Source organism: Tasmannia lanceolata, unplaced genomic scaffold, assembly GCF_043159265.1.
Source record: "Tasmannia lanceolata isolate RefF3 unplaced genomic scaffold, GAP_Taslan_0.1 ptg000006l, whole genome shotgun sequence".
Taxonomy (NCBI): domain Eukaryota; kingdom Viridiplantae; phylum Streptophyta; class Magnoliopsida; order Canellales; family Winteraceae; genus Tasmannia; species Tasmannia lanceolata.
The window spans coordinates 14,183,551-14,196,315 of NW_027518683.1; the positions used below are offsets into that span (position 1 = coordinate 14,183,551).

The 12,765-nt window shown below is 39.2% G+C and overlaps 1 protein-coding gene across 5 annotated transcripts; it reads left to right on the forward strand.

Moving 5' to 3' along the window:
- Window positions 1-1,172: 1,172 nt before the first annotated feature.
- On the forward strand, window positions 1,173-10,568 carry LOC143879818 (nitrate regulatory gene2 protein-like). Of its 5 annotated transcripts, none has more exons than XM_077382427.1 (6): window positions 1,173-1,295; window positions 1,896-1,999; window positions 2,206-3,269; window positions 3,513-3,685; window positions 3,806-4,029; window positions 9,683-10,568. In XM_077382427.1, exons 3-6 carry the CDS (start codon window positions 2,297-2,299, stop codon window positions 10,401-10,403), a joined length of 2,091 nt encoding a protein of 696 aa, XP_077238542.1. In that variant the 5' UTR covers window positions 1,173-1,295; window positions 1,896-1,999; window positions 2,206-2,296; the 3' UTR covers window positions 10,404-10,568. The 5 variants fall into 5 exon arrangements, with proteins under 5 accessions (XP_077238542.1, XP_077238539.1, XP_077238540.1 ...); XM_077382424.1 differs by having other exon boundaries at window positions 1,175-1,295; window positions 2,195-3,269; window positions 3,474-3,685; XM_077382425.1 differs by having other exon boundaries at window positions 1,175-1,295; window positions 2,198-3,269; window positions 3,474-3,685.
- Window positions 10,569-12,765: the final 2,197 nt, after the last annotated feature.

Below are 12,765 nucleotides of genomic sequence, written 5' to 3' on the forward strand. Positions count from 1 at the left end.
AACTCCAGTGTACGTTTGCAATCATGCCTGTTGAATCCTTCCCATGTGAAGTACACCAGCCGCCTCAGCAGTCATATATATACACTGCAGATCAGGGGCGCAGGCAGATACAGCATGAGTGCTTCCCCACCTCCCCCCCTCCCCCACGGGACACACACACACAAAATGACCAAAGCCGGCAATTGTAAATTAGTCCGACCCCCCAAGCGTAAATTCCGGCCCCGGCCCTGGCCCTGCTGCAGATGGGTGTCCAAGTAAAAAAAAGGGGCTGATATATCACTTCCTAAACTAACAAGGCAAATGATATACTCAACCCCCTTTCTTCCCCGGGCACGTCCTTGTAATTTTAAAAGATCAGTATAAATACACTAGACGGGGTGGCCCGGGGAAGAAAAAGGGGTGAATATGTCACTTCCCTAATAATAATCCCAAAAGGAGGGCCCACATAAATTACATTGGGCGTGCCAACTGCTTTATTTTCTCCTAAAAAAAGAGATTCCGTTCGGAAGTGGCCGATACGCTCAACAGGCTTTCATTATTTCGAATCTATGTCCGTTAGAACTTTTTAGGCAGAGGGCCCCGCATATACTTTGAATTTTTGAAATTTTTGTCTCTATTTAGACTTCCACCTACCAGAGGGTTGAGGAGGGTGTTTTGGCCATTAAACAGAAGAAAGAGTGGCCCACATGTAACAAAAATTGGCTGTAGTTCAAGGTTGTTTAAATGGACATTTTTCAATTGAATTGAATTGAATTGAAAAATGAATTGTGGGCCACTCTTTGGAAGATCTAAATCGTTCATTTTCCAATTCCGGTCGTAGGTAGGCCATGCCCAAAAATGTGGGCCACAGGATGATCCTAACCCTTTGATTCGTGGAGCTTTTCCATAATGGACTCCCAAAAATGGGGGCAACAAATCGTAGGGTTAGAATCATCTGGGGCTCAGCCTATCTAGAGAGGAGAGCAAAAATGAATGGCTTAGATCATCTTCCATTTTCGGGGCCCACTGCAATTTGATCGACGTTTGCATCATAATAATATAATATGATGCATTCGTTGCATTTGATTTTTCAAAATGTAGAGTTCTCATTAGAGGGGCATTATGGTCATTGAAAACTTTTCGTGGAACATAGCAAAACAAAAAGAAGGGCATTTCCGTAGTTTCGTAACATATTATGGGCCATTCCTCTGACCAGTTTTATTCTCCTCTTCTTATTCGTCCTTCTTGTTCTTGCTTCTGAAACTCTTTCGACCGTTGCTTCTCCCAACGTCTCTCTCCGATAGTTTGAAAATCAGGTCTGCTACTTGTTTCCTTCGATTCTGCACACAATTTCTTGTAATTTTGTAACGTTTTGTCATAGAAATCTATTAGCCATTTCCTTCTCAAACAGGGGGTCCTTTAAAAAAATATGGGGTTTTTGAATCCCATCTTTATTTTATAAAAATTTTAGATGTAGATTTCATTACACCATTTCTTTTTTACATGGGCTTTTTTTGTTTTGCTTTCCTTTCCTTTCCTGAATTTGAATACTTATCTTTTTTGAGAAATTCTTTTTTTTTCTTGGAACTTAGAAGGTTAACCCACAAAAAATCACTAGTCATTGCCTTCTCAAACAGGATATTTTGAACATTTTCTGATAAAGCAATCTGTACTTTCACCCTCTTTCAACAGTTTTCATATTTAATTCCATTTTTCTAAATTTTACTATGAGTCATCCAATTATCCCCTGCGCACCTCTTTTCTAAATAAACCCCAATTTCCTGTTGGATTTTCTAATTACAAAGACTGTTCTCTAATCCCTAATAATTTAATTTACAAAAAATATCGCTTTTTCCTTTTTCCCTTCGCTGATAGATCTCTGGACCAAGAATTTAATTTTGTGTTTAATTTTTCAGTTTTTGTAAGGCTTTTTGCTTGACTTTTTTGAGCTCTGAGATTTTAAGGATGTCTGAACTCTGAAGAGAAGGTTTAAAAGAATCCTAACTGCTTGCTTCTTGAGGTAAGCTTCATTTGTTCCCAAGTCTTCTATTCAGTATACGTAACTCGAGAACGAAGACTTCTAATTTTGTATGTTAGGTGTTGAGCTTGATTTGTAGGAACAATATTTGTGATACAGTTTTCTTTTGTTGCTCCTTAAATGATTTATAATTTTCTATAATGTATTGTGGTCTCAATCTTCTCATGTTTTGACAAGGAGTCCCACAGAATTCTATGAATTTGGCAAGGAACCAATGCTTTTTCTTTAGTAACTCGGATTTCGATTTGAGCATTACACATTCTTAGAGTGGAGAGATAAATGGGATGTTCTAATTCGAAATTGGATAGTGCCGAGGCAGTCCAGCTTTGTAAGGATAGGAGAAGATTCATCAAACAGGCTGTTGAGCATAGAATTCAGTTTGCTGCCAGTCACATTGCTTATGTTCAGTCCCTAAGACGAGTCTCCCTCGCACTTCGGAAATATGTTGAGGGAGACGAGAACCGTGAGTTCTCCAATTCATACACAACTCCCCCTTCCACGCCCATTAAGAAAATGCCTCTGAAATCCTTGTCCACAACCCCAATTCAATCCAACACTGGCTCGACCCGCATAGTTAATTACTTGAGATCAGGCGGAAACCCATCAGTTATTGTTGAAGAGAGGCCACAATCGGCGGAGACCGTGCGGATCGAATCTTACACCCCAACACATCATTTTGGAATTGATGGGTTCTTTACCATGCAGTCACCACCTATGCACTCATCTTTCTTGTCGTCACCATACAACAGACCAACTTTTCCTCCACCATCACCTCAGACTTCCCAATGGGACTTGTTTTGGAATCCCTTCTCGTCATTGGATATACATGAATACCCCACTCGAGATAGTCTTGATCAAACAGTTGCCGAGGAAGAGAGAAATAAGATTGAGTTGAATTGTGCCAGCAAAGTAGCTGCGAATGGCGAGCAAGTAGACATCAATATTGTAACAGATACCGAGCATGAAGCTAAGGGGTCCCAATCACAGACTACAGAGAGCATTGTAAATTTAGAAACCCAGAATGCAGTAGAGCTTGAGGTCTGTAATGAAGAGCAGGTGGTGGTTGATACAGAGGCCGTGGATGAAACACCTGGTTTTACTGTTTATGTGAACCGAAGACCGACAAGTATGACAGAGGTAGTCAAGGACCTTGAGGCTCAGTTCATGATGGTCTGTGATTCTGCTAATGAGGTTGCAACTATGTTGGAGGCAATCAGAGGGCAATGCTCTTCCAAGACAAATGAACTCACAGGTATGGTCTAGGCTTTGCAATTCAAACATTTGGGAATTTCTACTGATGATGAATAATTGAATACAAGTATCTGGAACCAACATATATACTTCATTCGGCAAATTTATTGGCTTTTAAATATTCAGGTCATGTTTGTAGGAGTGTTGTTTTGGTCTTAATGTTTGATGTTTGTGTATTGGTCTGATATCCTCTGCATTGGTGCAGCCACTAGAATGTTGAATCCCGTTGCGTTATTCCGTTCAGCATCATCGCGTTCATCATCATCTAAGGTTTTTCACACATCGTCCAGTTCTAGAGATGATGGTTATGACACCAGTAGCGATGTCTCTGAGGAGTCCTTTATGTTATGTCAAAGTCACCAATCAACGTTGGATCGGCTATATGAATGGGAGAAGAAGCTATACGAGGAAGTGAAGGTATTTTTCTTATTGGAACTGTATTGTATCGTTAAGGACATTGCATGTTTGCGTAGTAGTTTTCTGGGATATTTAATGCAAATCTGTAGGGTGGCATGATTTATGTTGATTTTTTGACAGTCTGGAGAGCGCATACGAATAGCATATGAAAAGTATTGTGCACAACTAAGGAACCAGGATGTGGAAGGAGGGGATCCTTCTGCTGTGGATAAAACAAAAGCCACCATAAGAGATCTTCATACTCGAATCAAAGTTTATTTACATTCGGTAGAGTCGGTATCGAAGAGAATTGAAACATTGAGGGATGAAGAATTGCAGCCACAGATCATGGAGCTGATACAAGGGTATGTCCATTTGTCAAAATTCATATATGCTATTAATGCTTCTTAGATATTCGTCACATGGCTTATTTACCTCTGAGTTCATTAGTTGTGCCCACCTACTCTAGTACAGGTTGTTCATTTCAGTACATTTTAATTCATTTTATTTTTCAGGAACTTCTCATAGACTGCTAGCATATCAAGCATGAAATGATAATCTTGTTGTAGATTATTATTATTAAGATTTGGGAAGATTATTATTATTAAGGTAAAACCAATTTGCATACCCTTTAGCGTGCCCTATGAATTTGTACGAAAATAGAAAAAGAACCCTTACAATCGATTCACCACCGGGACCTTATGGAGTTTGGTATCTAATACTCTGATAGATATATGATCCCAACTTTATAATGTATGCCAAAAAAAAATAAACAGGTTTGTAAATAGATAAATCAACATCATGTAGAGAATAGTCCAATTTGAATTGGAGCTGGCGATAATGCAAAAACTGTTTATAGAGAAATCGATGGACTTGTAGGCGATCGAGCAGCAATTGTGAAGAATCTCAATTTTCTATTCCTACTTGGAGAACTGGAGATGATACAAGAAGATCAATCAGGTGTTGATTTTAATCAAGATATATCCAAGTTTTTATGGCTTGATAGATAAACCATTATATATCAAAGCATCCCAATTTGAATTGGATCTTGCAAAATATAGAAAATCCTTATTTGGAGCATTCACCATGTCTACAAACAAATCATTGAACCTGTCGGTTTGGATGCAACACCTCCTCAATCCAAATTGAAGACACATGAAGATGAATTTGCATAGATCCTAGTTTTCTGCTTTTTCCTCTTTGAAAGGCGCTAGCAATGTCTTTCCTTGGTATAGTCATACCTAAAGCCCTTTTAATCTATTTGATGGTTATCAAAACCCTTGCTTAGAAAAGAAATAGATGAATCTAAACCTAATAAACATGGGTGCCATGTAGACTAATAATGCTTACCACAGATTGATTACAACAGATTCGAGGTGTTTGCTACAATCTGGTTGCCTTCTCTGAAAATATGTGGAGTCATACCTAAAGCCCTTTTAATCTATTTGATGTTTATCAAAACCCTTGCTTAGAAAAGAAATAGATGAATCTAAACCTAATAAACATGGTGCCATGTAGACTAATAATGCTTACCACAGATTGATTACAACAGATTCGAGGTGTTTGCTACAATCTGGTTGCCTTCTCTGAAAATATGTGGACGTCTCCGACAAATTCAAGAGAGAAGTTTTATACAATCAAGTGATCAACAATCACAATAACCTTCTGATGAGCAATTTAGTTATTTCTAATAAACTTGACTCCAAAGGCAGAATCACATTCGATCCAAATTGAGAATTGAGGGAACCTTTCCTTGGCAGTGAGAAGACCTTTGAGGATTCCCTGGAGCTCCGCAGCATTATTAGTGTCTGGTCCGCGTTCATTACTGAATCCCAACAGAATATCAGCTGAAGACTTTCTAAAAATACCTCCGCAGACCCAACTGTTAACTTGGAGAGGAACCATTTGAATTTTAGTATATAAAGCAAGCACCTTTAGAACACTTGGTTGACTGTATAAAATGAAATATGCGAGTATAATAAGTATGAGACTGCCATATAAAAAAAAGTATGAGACTACTTCAACTCAACTCAACAAAGCCTTTGTCCCAAACTAGTTGGGGTTGGCTAGTTTAAACCTTCTTTAGATTAGAACTCAAAATAGAAAATGAGACTTTCTAAATAATAGCAATGGAACCAATTGGTTTATTGCCTTTGTTACAAAGAAACCAATAGGTTCACTGTGCGCTCAGGCTGTTCCAAAGGCGAGCTCATTTTCTCAAGTCTTCACCTTAGTTCAGTCAAATTGATATGTTGATTGAGCATGACTGGTTCAATCCTCTCTTCTTCTACCCTGGTGGCTGTAGTTCAGTCCTCTATTGAGGGCAACTCTATATCAATATCTTTTTCTCCTTTCTCCAACATTGAGGTCGGCAGGTTCGATCCCAGTGCAACACACCTTGTCCGAATGGGAAATTGTCCTTGCATGGGTAAACGTCATGCACTTGGCTCAGTGCAACACACCTTGTCTGAATTGGTCTGCTATATCAAAATCCATTTCTTGCATGGGTAAAGGCATGGGAATCCTTTTATGCATGATTTTCCCTTTGCATATTCCATTTTCAATGTTTTGGATAAAGGTACTGCCATTGATACCCAATAAACTTGTGCATTTTCCACCATGCAAGGCTGATGTTTGATTTCATTCTACATTTTACATATACGACAAGCTGACACTTTTATCATGCCTAATTTTAAGGGTGTCTAAGCCAGCCTGCTTAAATAAAAACGCATCATAAAAGTTGAAATAAAACAATGGTGATGGCATAATTTAAGACTAAAACTTAGATTGTATTTGCACCGAATAGATTTAAATCAGAGTTGCCAGAGTAGGAAGTGATGCAGAAAGCGGAATCGAGGACCTTGAAAACGAGAACATGAGGGAAGCAAAATTGGAGCGTAACCATATACTTTCAGGTTTTATACCCAAACGGAAATGGGAAGATCGGAGTTAAGCCTGCTCTACCAACTCTGAAGAAAGTGAGGAAAGTGTAAGAAAGCGTTCTTGAAAGTTTACATGAAGCATGTAACAAGTCTCATTGGAAGTGAACAAGAAGTGTATAGAAAGAATAGGGTTAAGTAGACTAGGGAAAAAGTGTCAGTGTAGGCTAAGGATTACAAGTAGTAACGAAGATCTCACAACTGATTAGAATTATAAGTTTTAGGGATTTAAATTTTTCACATTTTTTATTCATGTAAATTTTGAAAACAGACCCGATAAGTTTCATTTAAAACTTAAGATGTGTTTTTTAAGTTTTAAATAGACATGTTTTTTTAAATACGCTCCTTAAGTATTCTCAAAAGGAAAAAACACTCTTTTAAGAAAAAATTAATCACCCAAATAGGAAGTGTACTCATAATCAATAGGAAGCGCTTAGGTATTCTCATAATCAATAGGAAAAATTAATCACCTAAATAGGAAGTGTACTCGTAATCAATAGGAAACAACACTCTTTTAAGAAAAAATTAATCACCTAAATAGGAAGTGTACTCATAATCAATAGGAAACGCTTAAGCCTTGTTCGTTTCGGATTATTACAACTAATTGTGTGTGCCAAATCTATTATTGGACTCAAATTTAAACATAATTTTGGGTCCAGTAATCGGTTTGGCCCTCACAATCGGTTGCCAGAATCTGAAACGAACATGGCCTCAGGAAGTGTGGGAAGCATGCTTCCCCTAAACATACGGAGCAAGAAGAACTTAGCTTCTGAAGCGAGCTTCCCATCCAACTAGAAGTTTCCGGTAACTATGTTCCTCCCTAACCACTACAATCCAAATCATTCTATGTACTTCTTGTTCGTTCTAATGAGGCTTATCACATGTTTCATGTTAACTTTCAATGACAATTCGCATAAATTTTTTTATTTACTTTGGAGGTTTTTCTCTTCTCACATTTTCTCCTTTCTAAACCCCTCGCTTCCTACATCGCTTCAAGCATTTGCTTTCCATTCTGGCAACTATGCTATATACTAGTCTTCTGACACTCGAATACAACTACACATTTCATAGACTGTAGTCGTACACCACTCTAAATGCTAGAATAATATGGACACTTTCAACAAGGACAGTCAGAGACCATAACAGAAAAAACCGGGAAGACCCAAAGACACTACCAAAGGATAGTATACTAGTCTTCTTACCCTGGAATACAACTAATACACATTTCATACACTGTACACTACTCTAATATAATAAATGCTAGAAGAATGCAAACACTCAACAAGAACGGGTAGAACAGAAAAGAATGAATACCCAAAAGACACTACCAGTCACATATAAGGATAGTATGCTCATCATCTACAACTTCAATTGACCAAATCAGGAGTAAGGTAACAAGTCCTTTCAATGAAAATGTTTTATATACAATTAAATTTTCTAATATCTGCACTCTGGACCATGCCATGATATTTCCTTTTCTTTTTATTTACACAATCTGTTTAGACAGATCGAATGCAGTAGAGTATACATGTTTTTGTGGGCACTTCATATAAATTCATGCCATATATATGCACGCTCTAAAGGGGGCTTGTTTGGTGGTATTTGATTTTTTATTCAGGCCTTCGGAATGTGTAAACATTTCCTAAAGGGGAGATCTCCATGTAGAAAAGCATTCAATTACATCTAGCTTACAAATAGGCCAATCTTTAAAGCCATGTTTGGTAACCATTAATTTTTTCCATGGAAGTTTAGCTTTACCCAATGGTGAGGGGGGAAGGCAGGAGAGGGTAAGAAAGGCTATGAAAACAAGGGAAGAAAACTCCGCTTAGAGTATGATTTATTTCCCCTTGGTTTTTAGCCACTTCTCACCCTCTTCTAACTCTCATGCCCTCTCATGTCTCTCCTCTAACCCTCCCCAATCCTTTCTTACCACTTTATTAAACTAATTTTCCATGGGGAAAAAAATTACATAGCCCAAGGGAATTGATATCTGCACTCCCTTATTTCAGTACTGGATTATAGCATGAATATGCATGTTTTCTTGGTATTTCAAACATGCATTCTCCCATTGGAGATCTCCCTGAAGAAAAGCTAGGAAACAATCTAGAGCATGCAGTTCAACTTTAGATCACCAATTATACAGGACATTTTCCACATGGATGGAAGTGATCTCGACTGTTTATCTAGTGGATCTCGACATGGATGGATGAAGCGGAAAAAGCCACATTAGTAAGACAATTATAACCGTGGGTAACCGATACTTTGAATTTATTGTTTAAATAGGTTCCATGTTGTGTCCGACACGACACACTTGTCCACATGTTTTCGACACTTTTAAATGTAGTAGTAGAAGTGTAAAGACTTATGCGTGTGTCAATACGTTTTTGTACCGGGTGATGTGTGACATTCTGTTTTTATTATTGAATAGTGTGTTGCCTCTTTTATTATAAACTCTTCTTTTAGCTCTTCTTTAGCTAATATTTGGTGTTATATCCCTTCCCCTAAAACTAAAACCCTAAACATACTCTTATTCCGCTGTTATATACATTGTATCCTACTGAAGTGAACTAGATTAAATTGGTGAATTTGTTATTACTTGATTATCTCATGTTTGTTTTAGATCATAGCTGATTAATCCTAATTTTTATTATTTTGTTAATGCATTCCGTATTTATATAATTGAAAATTAGTAGTAATCAATAGTTTTATATGTTTGTGCGCACGTGATTATATATATCTTTTGTTTTATCCTATTGGTCTCCCTTTCTTGCTGCCGTTATCAGTCAGGTAACAAAATTTTTAGCAAGACACTTTTAAGAGGAATGATAGAATGAAGGGCGCCCTTGCAAAAAACAGCTTCAAGGGCGCCACTATTGGTTGATTTATGCAAAATGCATTTATGGTGGCGCAGAAAAGAGTGGAATGGAGCCAAAAAAAAAAAAAAAAAGTGGAAACCGCCTTGACTTTGCATAAATCAACTGGTAAGGGCGTCCTTGAAGCTGATTTTTGCAAGGGCGCCCTTCATTCTACCATTCCTCCACTTTTAATAACTAACATTTTTTTTCTCTCCATTTTTTAGCCTAGCCAAGATGTGGCGAGTGATGGCAGAATGCCACCTGTCCCAGAAGCGCACGATAGACGAAGCCAAGCTCCTCCTGTCGGCCGGCACGCCCACGAAACTAACCGATACTTCCTCGAAACTCTCCGAAATATCGGGGTTCGAACCCAACCGACATGCCCGATCCGCCACGAATCTCGAATCCGAGCTCCAAAATTGGCGCATTTGCTTCGACTCCTGGATCACCTCTCAAAAATCATACATCAACTCCCTAACCGGGTGGGCCCTCCGTTGCGCCAAATCAAGCACCGATCCGGAAAAATTACCATTTTCTCCCCGCAGTTTCGGCAGTGCACCCCTGATATACGGGATTTGCATCCAATGGTCCAGATTCATCGACGAAGTCAACGAGAACCCCGTGATCGACGGTCTAGATTTCTTCGCCGCCGGTATTGGGTCGGTGTACGGAAACCCTTTACGAGAAGAGGAGACGAAGAGATCGAAGCGTTTCGGTGTCGGATTTTCTCCCGGTAAGATGGAGGTTGTAGAGGTGATAGAGAAAGAAGAAAAAGACTTAACGGCAAAGAAGACGGCGGAGGTTGCCGTTAGGGTTTTCTTTGCTGGGATATCGGTTGCCGTTAGCTCCCTGAAGGAGTTCGCCGTTAACTCGGCGGAGGGGTACCAGGAGCTGGTGAAGCAATGGGAGAGGGACACGTGCGTGAAGGTGGGAACTGGGGAGTAATTTTTGGAATTGCTTAAGGGTAGTTTAGTAGTTTAGAAATTGCATGTATGTTTTTAAGGGGAAGTGATATTGACACTCTATATGGGTTGTTGAGAACATTTGGGGGAATTGGGCCAGCTCCCAACCGGTGCATGAAAAAATTATCTATGGAAAATTATTTTTTTAGATTTTGATAAAGATATTCTTATGGATTTTTTTAAATAGAATATTTCCCTATTTTAAATGAAAATTGCAAACCCACTATCTTGGAATTTTTTTCCATGAAATATTTTTTTATAGTTCTTTCCACTAGATGCAAAAGAGCCTCTTTAAAGCTAATTTGAAAAGTAAAGAAACAAAAAAAGGAATATCATTCCCGATTTTTAGTCGTGCTGCTTTTTAAAATAAAAAATAAAAAAATTAGGACAATGATTTTTTCACCCTTGCATTACGCATTTGCCCCCTTTTAACGTGATTTGAGGTCAAAAAGCATTAAAGTTGCCCCTTGTTCGCGTTATAAGTGGGGCGAATGCGTACTCTATAAATTCAACTCAACTCAACTAAGCCTTTGCCCAAAACTAGTTGGGTCCGCTAATGAATCCTTTCGAAAATTTTCATGAAGAAGGTGAAAGGATCTATCCGGCTCAAATTGATAAGTCTAATCCTGGCACTAGTTGGGTTCGTCCACATGTATCATTTTCTTCCATTCTATCTTATCCAATGTCATATTCTCTTTTATGGTCCTAGCTCTTAAGTTTTTCCTTACTATTTCTAACTAAGTTGTTTTCGGTCTGCCTCTACCTCTTTTTTACTCCATAAACTTGGCACGAGTGAAAAAATGAAAAGGGAATTGCTAGCGTCCATCGCAAAAGGCATTTTGGGTCTGGAATGCCCCAGTTCGTCTACCGTGAGCTTCTGGAACAAGTGGCATTCTGCCATCACTCGCCACATCTTGAGTTAAAGGGAGGATTTTATCTGTCAAAAGGGGGGGAAATATCATTCCCCTAAAATTTTCAATATTAGAGACAACTAAAGTTGGAATAAAAAATTAAGAAATTATAAAACAACTAAGGTCTGGAAACAACGCGATTTCTAGATCAAATAAAATCCAAGCCCTAGACTATATGGCACGCCCAATGGGCCTTTCCCACTGAGCGACCCATTTCAGCCCTCTCACGCAAGACGTCTCTTGTGTCTTCTTCCGTTTTTAGAGTCTACAAGAATCAGCCAAAAGATGACCTACACACTTCAAGAAAAACACTTTTTAATAGGGGTGCAACTCGGGTCCGGTTCAACCCGAATTTGGGTTGGGTCGGGTTAAGCTTTTTCGCAAATCGAGTTGGGTTAGGGTTGGGAAAAATCAACCCGAATTGAAAATCGGGTTAGGTCGGGTTGGGATGTCGGGCAACCCTACCCGACCCGACCCGAATTGAAAATCCCAGTTTATATCAATATTACTGCATTCCATCTGAAGAAGTTCTGTATGTGTTTTTATTTTTCAACATTGAAATAGTCTCCACAGTCCACAATGGAAGGTTTGGATATTCCTATGGTGCGGGCCATACCTTACTTTAATAAAGTCAGGAGTGTGATCATCAAAATATAGTAGTGCGGATAACATTTTTCTTTGTTAATTGTTAGTCCCTGTTTGTTTTGGATTTTGAGAATCGATTGTGAGTCAAAAACTGATTATTGGTGACTCGCTATTAGTTCTCAAAATCCAAAACAAACTAGCTTGAGTTAAGGTGGTCAACTGTTGGCACCATATCAAATCGCGTCAACCTGACCCGACCCAACCCGACCCGAATTGGAAATCGGATTGGGTCGGGTTGAGGAAATTGCAAATCGGATTGGGTCGGGTTGAACCCAGCCGGGTTGGAAATCGGGTTGGGTTGGAAAAATGGGTTCCTCAGTTTGGGACGGGTTGGACCTGACCCAACCTGACCCCAGTCTCACCCCTACTTTTAAGCCTCCAAATTGTCTCACTAGAAAAAAACTAATTAGACGTGTCCTGATACGCAGTCACGGCGGGCCCACTGGAGTTCACGAAGACAGAAGAAAGTCCACAACAGGTGAGCCGCCAGGCGTACATGGCGAAGCCACGCCAACGCAATCGACAATGCAGGCCCGCCTGACACTTGTGAAAAGCAGTTGACAAGCACCTGAATCAATGCTCCTCTTGCTAAAATCGCCACCGTTGAATAGAAGTCAGAACTAATCTCCGCTGCTGATCCGAAGGTTCACATCGCGTCAGGTCCGAACGAGGGTCTCATGACAAAAATAAATTACTTGGCCCAGTCACTAAAAATTTCTTTAATGGGTGCATTTGGTCCATTTATTTCTCTTTACCCATCCCGTGTTGGTTTTGGACTCTAGCAACTAA

Excerpts from the sequence above, each read along its gene's own strand:
- LOC143879818 (XM_077382424.1), top strand. The coding sequence starts at position 2,297 with ATGGGATGTTCTAATTCGAAATTGGATAGTGCCGAGGCAGTCCAGCTT. Across the intron at positions 3,270-3,473 it reads CAAGACAAATGAACTCACAG|CCACTAGAATGTTGAATCCC; the intron begins GTATGGTCTAGG and ends GCATTGGTGCAG. Across the intron at positions 4,030-9,682 it reads ATCATGGAGCTGATACAAGG|CCTAGCCAAGATGTGGCGAG; the intron begins GTATGTCCATTT and ends TCCATTTTTTAG.